This window comes from Heliangelus exortis, chromosome 2 (assembly GCF_036169615.1).
Source record: "Heliangelus exortis chromosome 2, bHelExo1.hap1, whole genome shotgun sequence".
Lineage (NCBI taxonomy): Eukaryota > Metazoa > Chordata > Aves > Apodiformes > Trochilidae > Heliangelus > Heliangelus exortis.
The window spans coordinates 39,080,774-39,098,028 of NC_092423.1; the positions used below are offsets into that span (position 1 = coordinate 39,080,774).

At 48.6% G+C, this 17,255-nt stretch overlaps 1 protein-coding gene and 1 long non-coding RNA gene across 2 annotated transcripts; one reads left to right on the forward strand and one right to left on the reverse strand.

The window, feature by feature from the left end:
- Positions 1–460: 460 nt before the first annotated feature.
- On the reverse strand, positions 461–3,223 carry LOC139792408 (uncharacterized). The gene is made up of 2 exons (XR_011724256.1): positions 2,967–3,223; positions 461–686 (listed from the first exon to the last, which is right to left on the reverse strand). It is a non-coding gene; the product is annotated as an uncharacterized lncRNA (long non-coding RNA).
- A 106-nt stretch (positions 3,224–3,329) lies between these two features.
- HOXA1 (homeobox A1) lies at positions 3,330–5,897 on the forward strand. The gene is made up of 2 exons (XM_071735641.1): positions 3,330–4,037; positions 4,457–5,897. Exons 1-2 carry the CDS (start codon positions 3,419–3,421, stop codon positions 4,810–4,812), a joined length of 975 nt encoding a protein of 324 aa, XP_071591742.1. The 5' UTR covers positions 3,330–3,418; the 3' UTR covers positions 4,813–5,897.
- Positions 5,898–17,255: the final 11,358 nt, after the last annotated feature.

A 17,255-nucleotide genomic window follows, 5' to 3' on the forward strand; every position in this document is an offset into this window, starting at 1 on the left:
AAACTGCCTGGCACCCGGCTAGCGGCGTGACCGGAACCCAAAGAGAGGGGTGAGCCCCATCCTTCGGGTTAAAATTGAGCAACAGATTGCTCGATTGGGGCCAGGGGATCCCAGGCGGGTCCGATCGTGGCTCCCTGTGTGCATGTGAGTGCGTGTGAGTGTGTGGTTACACTACAGAGGCGAGTGGGGCTTGAGCGGGGGCTTGTGGCGGGGGCTCTGCTGCCCGTCCATGCGAGGAGTTTTGTCTCCCAGCCCTGCAACATGTTGTGGAAGCTGGGATGCGTGGGTTATAGCTGGAAAGGCTGCACACAATTCTTCCGAAAATCATAAATCAAACTCTTTCTATGAATGAGAATGTCATCAAAGAGATCAATTGCAGGAACACATGCACAAATAAAAGTCCTCTTACGTATCTGCCGGGGCTGGGGATCCCCGTCTAAAACTATTAAGTGAGAAGGCGTTTAGTCATAATTCATTTTTATTGCTCTTTTAAAACAACATCTTGGCTGAGCTGCGGGCGCAGCGAAACCTCGGCCCTGCTTCTTGTCCTCCTCCTCTTTGCTCCAGCCTTGTCCCTGTGGAAAGCAAGCAGCCTCACCGGCATTTTAATTCCTCTGCCACTGGGTTAATTTTGGCTGCTGCAGCTGGCGTTTCTTTTGTGCCCGGATTTCTGGATGTTGACAACGCTTACAAAATAATAATTAAAAAAAAAAAAAAAAAAAAAAAAAAAAAATAGGGCAGGGGAAAAAAAAAAAGAATATGAAAAATCTCCAAAATATTAAAACTTTTGGTAAACTCAATCAAATAAACGGGGAGATTCAGTGAGCAGGAGTCGCCTCTGAGTCTCCAAGTGAGCCCTGGGGCCACAGTCCCACAGAAGAGCCTAAAGCGCCGGGTTCGCCCCCTCGGCTCCAGTGCCGGGGCAGGAAACGCGGAGCGGAGCCGCGAAGGGGACGGGCCAGCCCTCGGGCAGAGGGAAAGGGGGGGGCAGCCCCCCTCTCCCGGCCGCGGAGGGGGGCAGCGGGGGTGTTCCCCTCAGCTACGGCCCTTCTCATCATGCTTCTCCCTTAACGCACGGGAACACTACCAGAGAGACAATGCAACAAAAGAGACAATGGCATGAAAAAGGGAGAGAAAAAGGATTTCAGCATGCTGGAGACTGTAAGAGAGGTACTGTGATTCAGCGCAATTTACGGGTAAACCGGATCTATTTATAGTAAAGCATACATTTTTTTCTTGGCTGGCTGAAAAAGCACTGAAAGGATGCCAACTCCTTTATTAGTAAACACTCCCAGTAGCCTGCCTTTTTCTCTGCCTTATGCAGTATTTATCACAACTGGTTTACAAGAATGAAATAAATGTGTTTACAGCTGTAACCATAGCCAAAATTGGTGAAGTATAATGCCATAAATGCCTCTGGAGTGTTGTTGCTCTTGTTCTCCACCCCACCCCTCTGGAGTTTAAGAAACTGAACCTTTCCAGAGGGCCCTTAACCATCCACGCCTGCGTAGTAAATCAGAACAAATAGGAATACTGAGGCCATATGAATAGAAGCATGGTGGACAGCAGCCCTTCGGGTTTTGCTGACAGTAGAGGGATGGTCTGTAAAGGCTGACCTAATAGCAGTAGGAGAGCTTTGCACCTAGGAGAGGATGTGGAGTTCATATGGGAGGGTGGAGCTTGAGGGTTTGTGTGTTCATATTCGTAAGCAGGAAGAGGCGGTGGGGTAGAAGGACCTTTTGGATTTCGTAACAAGCAACAATCCAGCGTGAAAACACAGAGATGTGGGACTCGGCTGGAAATGCACCTGCAGAAATAGAAGGGCAGCCCTGATGGCAGGGATGTGACTTTCCATCCATCTATCACTGAGGTTAACATTTCGCAGCATGCCGCTTTGAAGCTTCTTGAAATGGGTTGGTTGGTGCCGTCCCGTCCCATCTCCTCGCTGACGGCTGAGTCCCGGGACGTACAGATGCCCGGCTTTAACCTTCCCTTTCCTTTTCCGCATACGTAAACCGAATGTGAGGTAGCAACCCACCCCACCCTCCCTCCTCTATCCACGGAATCCCCCATTATTTTTTTCCGTGGGGGTGGGGAGACGTAGTTTTATGTCGATGCTCAGTGCAGTTCCCAAGGGTCCTGGGGCCGCCTTTGCCACTGGCCATCTGCCACCTCCTGCCACCTCCCGCCACTGCCTGCCCTGGTGGCAGAGCGCAGGGACAAAAGGGCAGGGATGGCGTTTCGGGCGCCTCCCGCCGCACCTCTGCCCCTGCCCCGGGCCGCTACCCCGGGCCCCCGGGCTTCAACCCGCGGCACCCCGGGCAGCTTTCCTCCCTCCCGGTCCCAGTGCGGGCGGCAGCGACGCCGCGGGGACCCAGCAGATGGGCTGCGGAGCCAGCGGACTCCCGCCCCATTATCCGTCCCCTTGCCACCGGCTCCTCCTCCTCTACCCCAGCTCCCGGCTGGAGCGGGTGAGCCCGGCAGTGGTGCGGCGGAAGCCGGGATGCGGGCCCGGGAGAGCACAATGGCCGTCAGTCCCAAAAGCAGCTCATTTCCATGCTAATGTCCGCAGCCGCCTGGTGATGAGGCTGGACAAGCCCCTTTAACTCTTGGAGTCGCGTCGCGCTGGGACTGCGGCAGTGCAGGAACAGAGAGATCCTTCGATCTCATCGCCGTCCCCATCCCATCTCCACCCCCATTCACATCCCTACTCTCCGTTTTATCGCAATTCCTGTCGCTGTCTCCATCCCCGTCCCCATAGCTACACCCCCGGTTCCGTTCTCAACCTGTCCCCGGGGCCGATGCTCTCAATTGCCCTTGCCGCCCTCCCCTCTTACCACCCGCCCCGTGTAGCGGTGAATCCGCGGCCCCGTCAGGAGAATGAGGGGCGAGGGGCAGCGGAGGTGCCCAGCGCTCTCCTGACAGCAGGGGAGGCGCCGGGGCACCCTCTCTGCAGCTGCACTCACCCTGGAGGGGACCGTCGGTGGGCTCCGAGGGCCAGGCGCAGCAGTCGGGTCTCTCATGTCTTCCTCTCTCAGTCGGCGGATGGGACCCGGCGGCGACAGTGGCTGCGGGATGACAGCCTGGCCTGACCCCCCTTTGCTCCCCCCTCGCCCCGGGGGGGGGAGGTGGGGGTGTCGCCGCCGCCTTGTCCCGCGGTGCCGCGCCGCGCCGTGCCGTGCCGCGCCGTCGGAGCGCTCGGCGTTTAAATGCCCCCGACGCGGCGATCTATCAGCGGCAGGAGCCGGGAAAGTCCCGCAGGCGCCGCAGCCATTGGCTGCCGCCCCCCACGTGCCTGCCCGCTGCCTGTACCTTCGTGTCATTTTCCTGCCGGCCCCATGGAGGAAGTGGGAAAGTTGGCGCGGCCCCGCCGGACGCTGAAGACCCGGTGGCGGCGTGACAGAGGGACGCGGCGAGGATGAGCTCTTTTCTCGAGTACCCCGTCCTCAGCGGTGAGGCGGGGGGATGCTCTACTCGCTCCTACCACCCCGACCACGGAATTACAACTTTCCAGCCCTGCGCCGTCAGCGCCGGCAGCTGCAGTGGGGAGGACCACTACCTCGCGGGCCGCGGGGTGCCCATCAGCCCCCACCGCCACCACCACCACCACCACTCCCCGGCCCAGCCCGCTGGTTACCAGCACCACGGCGGCCTCGGGGTGTCCTACGCGCACCCCAGCTGCGGCCCGACTTACGGCGCGCCGGGCTTCGGACCAGCGTACGGCCCTTACCCCCTCGGGCAGGACGCGGAGCTGGGCGGCGGCTTCCCCCCCTGCGCCCCCGCGGTGTACTCGGGGAGCATCTCCTCCTCTGCAGCCGCTCAGCACCCGCACCAGGGCTACGCGGGGGGGCCTGCTCAGTACGTGCCTCCGCCCTACGGGCAGGAGCAGCAGAGCCTGCCCCTGGGCACCTACAACCATACCCTGTCCCCCCTCCACGCCGGACACCGGGAAAACGCCCGCTCCCCCTCCGCCGAGACCTCGTCTCCGGCGCAAACCTTCGACTGGATGAAAGTGAAAAGAAACCCACCCAAAACAGGTCAGTGGACGGTGGGAGGGCCGGGGCACAGGGCTTCTCCTCTCTTTCTCTCTCTGCTGTATGCGTGCGGAAAGCGGCGCGGTGTCCCGCTGGCGCCGCGCAGGTAGGGCATCCCGCACCTCTGGGAGCAGCCGCAGCCGTCTGCCCTCGGCGCTGGAAGGCAGCCCCGCTTATTCCTGACTCCCCCTCTCCGCCTCTAGCGCGGTCATATTTCTTGTAATTCATAAACCACTTATCAAGTTTCCTCTGACACTAGGGGCTGACGCCGGTTTAGCACCTAGCACTCCATCACTCACCCTGCCGGGGTTTCCCTCTTATCCTAAGAAGTTCTTACTCCCTATCGCTTAGCCGGTGTGGACATATTGATTACGTCGCCTATAAATCATTTGCGCTTACTTACCGCTCATGTCCCCTTGCAGGCAAGGCTGGAGAGTACGGCTTCGTAGGGCAGCCCAGCACCGTCAGAACTAACTTCACCACCAAGCAGCTCACAGAGCTGGAGAAAGAGTTTCATTTCAACAAGTACCTGACCAGGGCCAGGCGGGTAGAAATAGCAGCCTCCCTGCAGCTCAACGAGACGCAGGTGAAGATCTGGTTCCAGAACCGGCGGATGAAACAAAAGAAACGGGAGAAAGAGGGGCTGCTGCCAATCTCCCCCGCCACTCCCACGGGCTGCGAGGACAAGCTTGAGGATTCTTCGGAGAAGTCCTGCTCGTCTCCTTGCAGCGCCTCGCCCGCCTCCTCCGTCTCGGACACGCTGCCTGCCACCAACTGAGGCCCACCAAGCCCCGACGGCCGCCCGTCGCGACGCCCCCGCCAAGGCCTCTCGCGTCCGTTCCCCGTGGTCCGTCGGTCTGTCGGTCTACCCGAGAGATGCTGGTGCGCCGGTGACCCCCTCCCCCCTCGCCGCTGCCCGGCCCCGGGGAGTGCCGGCTCCGTTGGCTGCTCACCTCCTGACGTCGGGTCCCGGCGCTTTGGTGCCAAGAGCGTTTCTTCCGCGACCCCCCCCCCCCCCCCAGCTTTCCCCCCCCATTTCTGCTGGAGGAACTGCGGTGGCACACGCCTAAGAATCCTCCGCTGCAAGAACGGTCCTCTGAGTTTCCCTGAGTGAAAGACAGGTGATCTAGGGTACATAACCTCACCGAGAGATGCACTATTGCAAGTGTTTACACGACTTATAGGACTTTCACCCCTTTAATTTAATGTATTCTTTGTTCGTGTCTATGAGTTTGTTGCTTGTAAATACTTTGTCCGAGAGATTTATCTTTTTACAGATTTTTCTAGAAATGATGTTTCGATTATCAGGTTAAGCAGGGTGAGCACATTCGCCAAACTGGATCCACTTTTATATTGGTAAAGCCGATTACAGTATCAAGTAAACGTCTTAAGCTCAAGCAGATACCTCAAAAAAGTAGCCCTATTTCTTTAAGTGTGACAGACAAGGCTTCAATTGCACTAGGTTTTGTAAACCTCACCCGGTGTTCTTACCCCTCCCCCAGCCCCCCAAAAGCTGTGCCGGATTATACTCAAGTGAAGGGTATAACCGTCCAACAGACCTCACCTCTTCCTATTTTCATATTAACTTTCCTTTAGACTCGATGTCTTTTCAGCCTACTCGTGGATGTGACGAATGGCCAACTGAATGTATAATTTCTGTGATTGGTGTCTGGACCATTGCATGACGCATCGCGCTTTGCTGTACTGCGGGTACACTGAGTTCTATCACTTGTCGTGTGTGAGCGAAATGTCCTCCTGATTTTCTGTACAATCATGAAAGGCTCTAGGATTCCGCCGGTGATGGAAGCCAGGGCAGGATTTACGGGTCCTTACAATGTCTGTAATAAATATATTCCACTTTCAGGTAGCCCTCGCTTGCCTACCTCTGTGTGACGTCAGAGCTGAGTCACAGGCTGGGCTCAGCAGTTTGGTTTTCCTTATTTTCTATTGCCGGGGCCTTTCCAAAGGGGAAAGGGAAGTAGAGCCTTCAATCCTTCCTCCTCACACCTTGTTTTGCTGGGGTCAAAGCTCTGGCTGTCCAGCCTGACTCATAACACAAAGCTTCTTCCTTCCCTATGCTCAAATAATATTATTTTTAGAAAATATAGGGCCCTTCTCTCCCTCCTCTGTAACTGGGAGGAATTTATGATCCCGATCTATTTCTGAAGCACAAACTCGAGAACTTCCTGGGTCAAGTGCTAACCTTTTCACCTCGGGATGGATGCTAACGCTTATATAAACAGAGCACCCTTCAAAACCAGAAACTGTCTTCAGCCACTCTTTCCTCACATCACAGGCCCCTCACCACGGGGTGCACATTTAATTAGCCCGGGCACTAAGCTGGTCGGGATTCTCTCTCCCCTCTCTCCCCTCTCTCCCCCCACCCTACTGTCCCAGCCTGCGATCTCCAGAGGATGATCGGAGTCAAGGTGGGAGATGGCTCCCAGGTGCTTGTCAGCGAGCTTCTGGCATTAGTCCCCAGCCCTTTTTCCCGTTTTTTTTTTTTTTTTTTTTTTTTTTTTCTTTTTTTTTTTTCCCCCGGAAAAAAAGAGCAAGCAGGTAAATAGAAAAATATTTCCTAAGAGGTAACAAACCAACATCGGGGAGCAGGGGAAGAAGGCGGGGGGAAGGTGCCTGGGGGGGAATCTGGTAGCACGATGGAGCAGAGATATGCTCAGCTGGACGGGGGATGTCTCAAGTCACTGCTGCTTCTTGAATTTCGGCGCAGACACGCCTAACATCACCTTTTCTCGGCCCAGCTGCAGGGGAATGCTCCCGAGCTGCCTCCGGGGCCGGGCTGCCCACACAGGCTCGGCTGTGCAGGGTCTGCAGTAGAGTCAATGAAATTTTCTTCACTTCGGTGTCAAAAGAGACAAGCCCGGCGCGGCGGCCATATCAAGAGCCGAGCTATCTGCAAGGAGCAGGGCTGTCTCCAAAGGCTCCCGCCGATGCCTCTATTTCTTTCATTTCCCCGCCTGCCATATACTTTACCTTTTGTTTATTAGTGTAGAGCCACAAAGCAAAACAGATGGCCTTCTTCCAGAGACTTAGATGTGTTAAAGTGGCATTCACATGCCAATAAGGGCATTTCAATATCGAAATCTGGATCTAAACATTGCTGGAATCCGGATCTGCAACCCGGCTCCCCGGTGTTGACTTAATGTGTTAGAAAGAGTGGCCATAAATTATAGCCTAAATGCGAGAGACAACACACTCGTCAGTGCCTCAGTCCGCAGCGAGGCAAAGAATCTCATCTCCGTCCGAGCCCAAACGTCGTGTTTTGTTTTATTTTGAAATTTGTTTATTTATTTATTTATTATTCACAGCCCTAATCGATTTCAAGCGAAGAAACCCAAAATTTCCTGATCCTTTTAATTTTCTTAGCGTTATTATTATTATTTCATCAAGAGGTGTGGGGAAGAGAAACGAAAATCTCCAGTTTAGCGTTTCTACCATAAAACCATTGCTTTAAAATCACAGAGTACATTGACCTGATCGATGCATTAATTTTCCCATTAGATCGTAGGGATCCTTTTGTTTTCACAGTGTTATAAACTTTTAATTTTTCTCTCTAGAGTCTCAGGCCAAAAAAAGATGAAGAAACAACCCTACACACAGCAAAAAAAACCCAACCCAAACCGCGTCCAAATGTCAAATGGAGTTTAGCATCTTCCTATCATACTTAAGGCCATTTCTGCTGTTCACCTTTAAAGTTTACTTTTGGAGGCTATTGAGATGCTTTGGTGTTTTCCTCTGGGGCAATCAGATTGAAACCGATCAATATTTACTCAGTCTGAAAGGGCTGTTGAAAAGGCAGCTAACAACAAACTGCTTAGCTGCTCTCCCCGCTTTAATCTCAGGTTCACCGAAAGTTCAAGCAGAAATGAATTCGGTGATGGGTCACTTTAGAATAAGTCCCAGTGGTTAATCTCACAGCCCTGGCAAAGGCTACAATTACAGACTCATCCCTCTCCCTCTCGCTGTCTCCCCGGCAGCGGCAACTTTCGTCTTATTTTTGCCTTATTTACTAAATCTTAACCGCTTTCCGCTGTTTTGCGGAGAGAGCAAAACCTCAGCATCTCCCCCGCTACAGCCGACGCCGGCTTAAAAGCGGGTCCCTCTCGACAGAGGTACCGGGGGTGCGAGAAAAAAACTCTCCCGCAAAAGAACACAGCATTCTCAAGGAGGGGTCGGGGGCAAAGCGAGGGGTGCTTGGGGCTTGCTTTCTCCCCCCATAGCCACGAGGGGTGACGGGGGGGGGTGGGGTTGGGGGGGATCGTGCGGCTGGAGGCGAGCCCGGCAGCTGGAGGCGCTGGCGGAGCCGTGGGACTGTAACTCCTCTCTCCATCCTTTAGGAGAAAAGAGAAGGGAGAAATCTAGGCATAAACGCGATGGACGTCGCTGCTAATTGCAGGGACTCTTCAAAGGCCAAAGTTCAAGTAATCACTGCATAAATGCATGCCTAATAGGGATCTATTAGTACCTCTCTAATGGCAGCTCACGTTTGGGAGAGGGTTTTCCCCGGAAAATTGCTTCTCTGGAGCTACCTCCCTCCCGCCCAGGAATTGTCGGGGGACCCAGGGCAGGGTAGGCGACGAGCTCCCGGTCGGGCCCCGGTGAGAGTCCGGTCTGGGCCGAGCCCCGGGGACGCCATCGGGAAAGCCCGGGTAGCAGCGACAGGCGGGGAAAGGGGTGCGGGGGGATCGGCTCCCCGACCGTGGCATAACGGGGGGCACTCGGCCCGGAGGGGAGGGGATGTGTGTGGTAACATTTATTTATTTATTTATTTATTTATTTTTGGCAAGAAGGGTTTCGGAATATTTTTCCTGGTAAACTAAGGAACAGGGTTTCTTTGTTTTCCCCTAGCAATTAGCTCCGTGAGATCTCAGCAAATTGGTAACCACGAAAAGGGACTACAGAAATACTTAAATGAATAATATATGAAAAAATAACAACATAATTTTTTTTTTAGAATTTCTTTGTTTTCTTTCTCCCTTCTTTTTTTCCTTCTTTCTGTCTTTTTCTGCGTCTTTCTTTCCTTCTCAAATTTCTCAATCTCTCTCTCTTTTTCTCTGTCCTTTTTCCCTTTCTCCCTTTCCAAGGCAAACATTCCTTTTCTCCCCCAGGCACACTACTTGGCCGACTTTCACTGTTAACATTATTCTTTTATGGTTTATGTGTCATAAAATATTACAGGTCACAGTTACTCCTGTTTCAAGCTCAGAAAGACCATTGAAATAAATGGGAGCTCTGGGGAAAAAGATCTCTTCCCCCTTGCCTGAGAATTTTGGGGCAAACTGTTGATTTTGATCATGTGAAGAGCTCTATTTGCCATATCACTTCAAAAGGATTACTTATTTCAGTAATACGAACAGAAATTGGCCAGAAAAAAATTCTTCCGCGCTATTTTTCATAGGGCAACGACATATTTTAAGCATTTGCTCCACAAGGAGAGTGTTTCAGCCATTACTCTTACAATTATTTTGGCTTTCTGATCTACTTTCCATGGCAGCGCGTATCTCGTGAAGTTTATTCGAGACTCTTGATTTTTGAAAAGTGTGGCCGAGTAATTATTAACCTCGATTATGATCGGTTATACTCAGTTCATTATTTTTCCTGCTGCTCAGTTTATAGATACATACTCAATGTGTTGCAAAAATTCTCCCCGTTCAAGACAATAAAATCAAATAAAACCAAATACAAGCCCAAACGAGGGATGGTGAGTGGACACGAAGCCAATCTCACCACAAACTCTTTTGCCTATGTTCGCATCGGTCTAAGATGTGGTGTAGGCAGAGGGAAGCGGAGGGATTAGGAAAATACAGGGAGCCATGAAGAGTTTTTCTTGCAACAGCTGTAAGAAGTGTCGGAGCCGTCGGGAGCCGGGGGACCCTCCCGCTCTGCCCGGTGCCTGCCCGGTGCCTGCCCACCTTTCCCCCGGCGCTGCGCAGCGCTTGCTTTTTGCATTCGATACGCTTGGTTTTTCAGCATAGGTATTTCGACATTTTCTAACTCTAACCTACGAGGGGCTGTAACTTGGCGAACCACTCGCCGTCAGAAAAGAAAAGAAAAAAAAAAAGAAGAAAAAAAAGAAAAAAAAAGAAAAAAAAGAAAAAAGAAAGGAAAAAAAAAGAAAAGAAAGAAAGAAAAAAGAAAATAAAAGAAAGCAAAGTTATATGCTATCGGTTATTAAAAAATAAAAAAAGAAATAAATCCAAGGAAATATCTACTTTGATTGAACTCTTTGCTAACGCATTTTGTAGGGATCGATTGCATCCACAACTGTCTTCGTGTTTGATCTTTGGGAAATTACTAATACGAAGAAAAGTCGTTGTGTGCTTTATAATAACAACGAAGCCGGGCCGCGGCAGCCGGGCCCCTAAGCGCCTCTACGCGCTGCTCCGCGCCTCTCTGCACCTTTCTCGGGAGGGCGTCGGGGCACCAGGCCCGGAGGCCGCGCTCCTCTGCATCCAGGTCCGGGGGTGACTCCTCCGTCTGCAGAGAGGGCAAACGCCGATCTCATCCAGGGGGTGCCCCGGCGGCACCCCCTGCCCTGCCGGCTCTCTGCGAGCTGCTGGGAGGGACGCTACGGGCCGGCTGGCCGCGCCCGAGGTGGCATCGCAGCGCTGAGCAAGGGGTATCACTTCTCATCTCCTTTGTCTATTAATACGGCCATCACCAAATCCCGGATAACCTCCCTTTCCTTCTGTCAACACCCCTCCACTCCAGCCCGTGCTGGGGGAAGAGGGATGGGACCTGCCATCGGGGTCCTGGAGCACAGGGGTGCCCCTTTTAGGGGTAACTTGGTGACAGATGTTGACATTTCTAGGGAGCTCAGTAAACAGAAAGTTGGACTGGACTTCTTCATAGCCCATGTGGTTTTCATCATTCCCCGTCAGGCTTAGACCAAAGGCAGAAGCTTCCCTCTTCACACTCCTCATCCCCTCTCATCTTCAGCAGTCACTCAGCCCTGGTGACATGGAATAAAGAGCAGAGAAAACACAGGAGACCAGATTCGTGAAGTAATGAAAAGAGATGGGGGCGAGGATGAGGCTGGTGGTGGACACAGGGATGGGGGGAGTGGGAATCTCTCCTCCACTGCACACCGGTGAGCCTTCAGGTGCAAAGCACACCTGTCTAAATCACAGACTCCATCTGGGGACAAAAGGGGGAGCACATTAGAGGAGCGTCAGACAATAACCACTTGTCCAGACTTCTCAGTGCCACCAACAAACCAAAGCTTTTTCTTGGCTTTTACAACAGGTCTACTACCTCAGTCAGTTCCTGTGCAAAATGTCAGTTCCACTGGAAGGGCCAAACAAACCTCAATTTATTTTCTTCCTGTAGTTGTGAAATTCTTCTGCTAGCACCTAGCAAAGGTGGAGAATTTAAACAGAACAGTTTATTTAGGGAGACATAAATTCCCTGCAGCATTGCTCTATTGTCTCATCATATTTAACCTCTATGCATGGTTTTGAGGACAGATGAATACTGAACCAAAATCTGCTGGCTGGGGTAGTGTTGTGCTCCTCACTCCGTGCTGCAGAAAAAAAAAAAAGAAAAGTAAAAAAAACCCAAAACACAATGTAGAAACTGAAAGATGATCCCATCCCATGCCTATTTCACTGTGCAAAAATGTTATCTTGTAGGAACACTCCTTCCAGCAAACAGTATTAGCATGAACAATATATTTAGACATTGAAGTGGGTATTGCAGTGGGTATTGCAGAAAGGCAGAACCCCATGGGGCCTTGCAGTTTATTACATTCCCCTTCTCCCCACCATATATTTTTTTTTTTTTTGTAGCTCTGACAGTGTTAGGCATCCATCATGAAAACAGGTGAGGCAAAAAAAGAGTTTGAGAAGACCCATCCTTAATGACACACCTCAGCTTACACTTGTACAAGAAACATGTAATGTCTTTATCCTTTTAGATTCATTTAAAGAGACATTACCTGAGCTTTTTTCAAGTCAGCTCGCAGAAGGAAAGATTTGAATGTTAGCAGAAGCTTGCACCTGACCCCAAGCACATATCAGCTTTGAGTGGAGATTCAGGTCACCTAAGACCCCCAGGTCTGCAAATCAAAATATTACACTCATTGAACCTAGTAATCCACCAGTAAAGATCTCTCTTAAAATCACTTATTTCTTACCTCATTTTTTGAATGGCACAGTAAAGCATGTAAGGAACATAGACAAAGAACCCTGAAAATTCTGCTGAGGCTCCCCTGACAGAATGATGATCAGATGAGAGAATCTAGAAATACAATCTCCATGTAATCCCCCTTTTGAACATGGTGTTGTGTTTTGAGACCAGTCAACCATGCCCACTTGTGCTGGATCTGAAATAGAAGAAGGTACACCCATTACCCTGGGCTCTGGATCAGGCCCCTAACTGCAAGCTGCATATTCAACAAGGGGCAAAAATTTCACCTCTGCTTTTCACTGAGAAGGCAGCAGGGCAGACTGCGCTCAGAAAGCAGTGGAAAGCTAACAAGAAATCTTCTGATCAGACATTCAAGGGTTGTTTGTTTGCAATCACAAAGGAATCCTGCTTGTGGAAGGGGAAGATGATGTATTTAAAATACTTGCTGCTATTGGAAAGAACAATTCTACTCACTCTCTCCGTAAGTGTGAATCAAAATAAATGCAAGTCGTTGAGATTTAAATAAAAATTTTATCTGCAACCCTAACTATGATCCTGTTCAGACTACAAAAATGGAGGAGACCCTTTAGTAACTCGCTTTAACCAGGGTTAAATACAGAACACATAATGGGTTCCTCTTCCGCAGACATTTTTTTCATTAAAATCAGTGGAGTTTTGCTTTAGAAAATACCAGAGACAGGATTTTTTAGCCACTATCCATTTTTCAGTGTGACACTTTACCATTTAAAATAATAAGTGAAAATTAGTTACCACAAATGCAGAATTTAAAGCAACAGTGAGCCCATGTTAACATTGATTTCTTCCTGTGCGTCTCCTTCTCTCTTTCTTTATAAACCTTATGTACTCTGTCAATACGATACTACTCCCTTTGATAATAAATCTGTTCTTTCAAGCTAGGATGCTACCGTTTCCTTTCCCATGTAATTTATAGTTATATTGATTCTAAAGCTGTGGTTCTCTATTTCCCCCCTGTTGTATTAAAAATGAGTTCTAATTGCAAGGCAAATGATCTTTGGTCAAAGCACCTCACAGAGTATCTTAAGTGTGGCTAAGGAGATTTGATTAATAGAGAAATGAAAGCCCTGAACATTTCATATGATAATTTCCAGTTTAGGAAAATAAGAGAGATGGAGAAAGAAGGGAGGTTAATGGAGCCAGGGAAAGTGTTCATAGATCAGCACGAGCAGATGTTCTTTTGCTTTTCTGTCAACATCTCTGGTTTGTCGTGCATATAGAAAAACAGGCTTTTCAACTCTCACCATGATTTCAGCCTGTTGCCAGCTTTGCTTGCCTGCAGGATATCTGCTTATCTATCATGGGGAGCAGGATCAGGCCTCCTTCCCTTTGGTCTAGAAGCAAAACAACCTTTCTCATGGGCTACGAGGTTTGTCACATTCCCCCTCCCCACCCTCCCCTTTGCACACACGTTTTCAGCCCTCAGATCTTTATTTCATAAAATTCCATTTTTTTTTTTTTCTTAGAGGCTTAAAAAAAAAAAAAAAAAAAAAAAAAAAAGACCAGGAGATGAATAGTAGAGCTGAGCAATATTAACTACATTCAGGTGTGTGTTGTCTGAGAGGAGCCGAAAGGAACCTGGCCCCTTCCTTGAGGGCAGTGTGTGTGTTCAGCCATGTGGGATGGCTGTCACCATGCAGCTGTATGGGGTCCCCTGTACCCCTGGTGCCTGCATTCAGCATGTAACCTCACAGGGAGAAGGATGCTGCAGCTGGGAAATTCAAATAGCCATTCTCCTCCATGAAGTGCCCTCGAGAGCTGCCTTGTGGGGTAACGTGTCTGAAGTGTCTGTGTTGAAGGAAGAGGATGATCTGCAGCTTTAGGATTTACATGTCCTTTAGGATTTACAAGAATGAGGAACATTTTTTCATGTTTTTAATACTTAAAGGAGGTCTTTTGTTTAGTGCAATTCCATACAGGTTGGAAGCAGCAGGACTGAAGGTGATAGAGTCCAGCCTGAGCCTTGAAATGTTATTTGTTTGTCTCTAAATATTCTCCAGGGCAAGGAATATATATATCAGTCTTTGGGGGAAAAAATAAAAAAAAAAGCAATCTGCATTTAGGTGAAGATTAAATAACATAAAATTCATCATTCACCTCTCAGAGGTAGGACTATTTTATTGTAGTAAAATGTTTATAGTAAAAACATGCCAGAAGGTATCAAATAGAAAATTCCTTTCCATCACAAATGGTAATCTCCTGCTATGTAAAACACCCTGCCGGTTTCAAGGAGAGTTTTTCAGAGAAGACTGTGGAAGTAGCCCTAAAAGTCAGTACCTATGAGGTAAGTACTATCTGAGCTCAAAGAGAGGAAGGGAGAAAGGAATGAAGTCTGTCAGCAGCCCTGTCTTGAGACATAGCTGCTTGATGTTTGTCCGAAGGCAAGTACCACACTCTGCTCCAGAGATCCTGTCAGCTAGATCTGAAGGACATTCCTTGAGCCATTGCGTGTGAACATATCTTTAACTGTGAGTAGGAGTACATGTGCTTAGCCAGAACACCACCACTGAAAACACTGCTTTTTCTTGACCAGCAAAATGCACTTAAAAGGTGATGAGCTGCAAAAATTAATATTAGAAGAGCAGGGGGAAGGAATTCCACCTTGTATACAATTTACCCTCTTATCTAAAAGAATTTAAAAAACAAAAGCTTCATCTAGATGTTTCCCAGATGCTTATCCACACCTATGAGACAAGGCCTTCAGGATCTGTTGACTGATGCTCCAATTTTTCAAGACCTCGTGTGCTCATGTTCTTCAGCTCTTGTTGCATCCCTCACATTGCTTTTAATCCAGGGTAGGATGAGGGTGGTGAAAGGGGCAAGGACATGAGAAAAGAAGTGTAGGAGCTGCTGAGCAAAGCTGCCTCTGTTTGAAAGGGGCAGTGAGGGAGCTAGAAGGAGAAACAGCAGCTCAGGCTGGGCAGGAGCAGGGGCAGAGCATAAAGAAGAGAGAAGCCCGGGAGTCACCATGTTATGTTGTGATTTTGGTGGTGATATTTCCTCTTTCTCCAAGCATAACGTGGAATACCTATGATGTGTGGAAAGGTATAAATTGCATTCCCTGGGACCATCCGCCAGGTTATATATGTATTAATGGTATTAGTGTATTTTATAATTCCTTTTTTTTTCCAGATTTCAGCACAGTTTACTCTAGCTTGGATCTTATCATCCACGGTTTTATATTTTTTTTGGTTTATCATAAAAGCTTGCTTTTCTTTAAAAGGTACATGGGTCATGTGATAGAAAATGGATGACTTGATGATTTTAAGAATATTTTTTTATACAAGCAAATGTGGTTTTGCTTCTATCCAGTTCCTTCCTTCCCCTTGCCTTGTCTTGCCTTCCTGCTTTCCTTCCATTTCCCTTATGGAATGTCCCACAATATTTATATTATTTATTTATTTTGTTAGTTAGTTTATCTTTACTGTGGGAAGAAAAGAAGGATGTACAGTTTCCCCAGATTGCTACCTGCCTTTTCAGTGCTGGGTTTTAAAGTGAGGCTTTGATCTGAGCAGCAATAACTCTGCTGAGAGTAAGGAGGGTGTTTTACACTCATTTGATACTCATTTGTGGTTTGCTTTGGAGTCCTTCCCCACTGTTTTCGATCTGGAATTCACAGACTCATATTCCTGCTGCAGGGAAAACATGGAAACTGTTATCTCCCTTGCAACAAAGCTTTTTCTAATAGTTGCCTCCTTTTTCTGTCAGCTTCTCTCTGCTTTAATATCTTTAATAAGTGTTACCATCTGCTTGGGTGCCTGGTATCACACGTTATGACCAAGGCCAAGAGTTTCCAAGGAAGCTGGGGCGGTGTTTACTGCTAGGCATAAGGAAGATTGTTGGCTTTGCCTGGGGTAGGTGGGCTGGGGCTGGAGCATGCATAGAAATGCAGAACATGTGCTGGGGTTGAGCTCTGTACGGTTCTCTTAAAAGGAGGTTGTGCTGTTGAGCTAGCAGCACTTACTTAGTATGCAGGGACTCTTTTCTCCTGCCATTCTCTGGCCCCTAACATGCTTAACCTTAGAGAGAAAGACACGACATATTGTGATGCTACTAACTGGTGGAAAGGAGCTATCAATTCTAGATGTGATAGGTACATGTCAGAATCAGCATAATTAACTGGAATGACAATCCTGTTAAATGTGTTCATGCCATTGCACCAGCAATAAAGCATGTGTAAATTCACAATTAAGACCTGTCTTTCTTCTATACCTTGGAGACTAGTGACAAACATTAAGAAGTTGCTAGCATCAGGAGCTGAAGGGAGGTATTTATCACAATAAAAACATCAGGTGATGCATTTCCCAGATTATCTGTCCTTCTCAGGCAAATACTCTTTTTGCTGGAAATTTCAGTCTAAGTAATAACTATATTTCTGACCTGAAAGGTGCTAGTTCACTCTCTGAATTTTTTTTGCATTGGCAAGATGGATGAGAACTGTATTGTTTAGCTACCTTGCATAAAGGGTTTTGAAGCAGTTCTCACTTCACGTTACACATTAAGCCACACTTTCTTTATATTTGGTTCACTTCAGGGATGCTACAAGACATTTTCCTACATTGTACACAGACACTAGAGTTCCTACTGCAGCGATGGCTGGAAAGCATCAGCACAAGTAAGATAAAGGGGATTTAAAGTGCGTCTGTGAGTCAGGCAGTGAACTGACAGCCATCTTTAACCAGCCTGACCCTGGGATGACCCTGAGCTCAGCTGGTTGTGAGATAGTTGGGTCTATTACAGGACAAAGGATCATATGTCTGACAGGATGCAGAGAACACATTATAGGATCGCAGCTGAGTAACAGTGCAAGACATAATGTACATTTATTTGATAAACAACACAAGCAAGTCTTGCCAAGAAAATTTAATTTCAACTATTTTGTTTATTTCAAGTCAATCTCTTTCTGCCGCCTGTTTCAAGAAATTTGTATTTGCTAGATTTTTCTCTTCTAGGAACAAAACAGATGATCATGCCAGTGAAATTTATAAAGCTTGCGAATGTATGCTGATAAATTCATACAATGAAGTCCCACATTTCTAT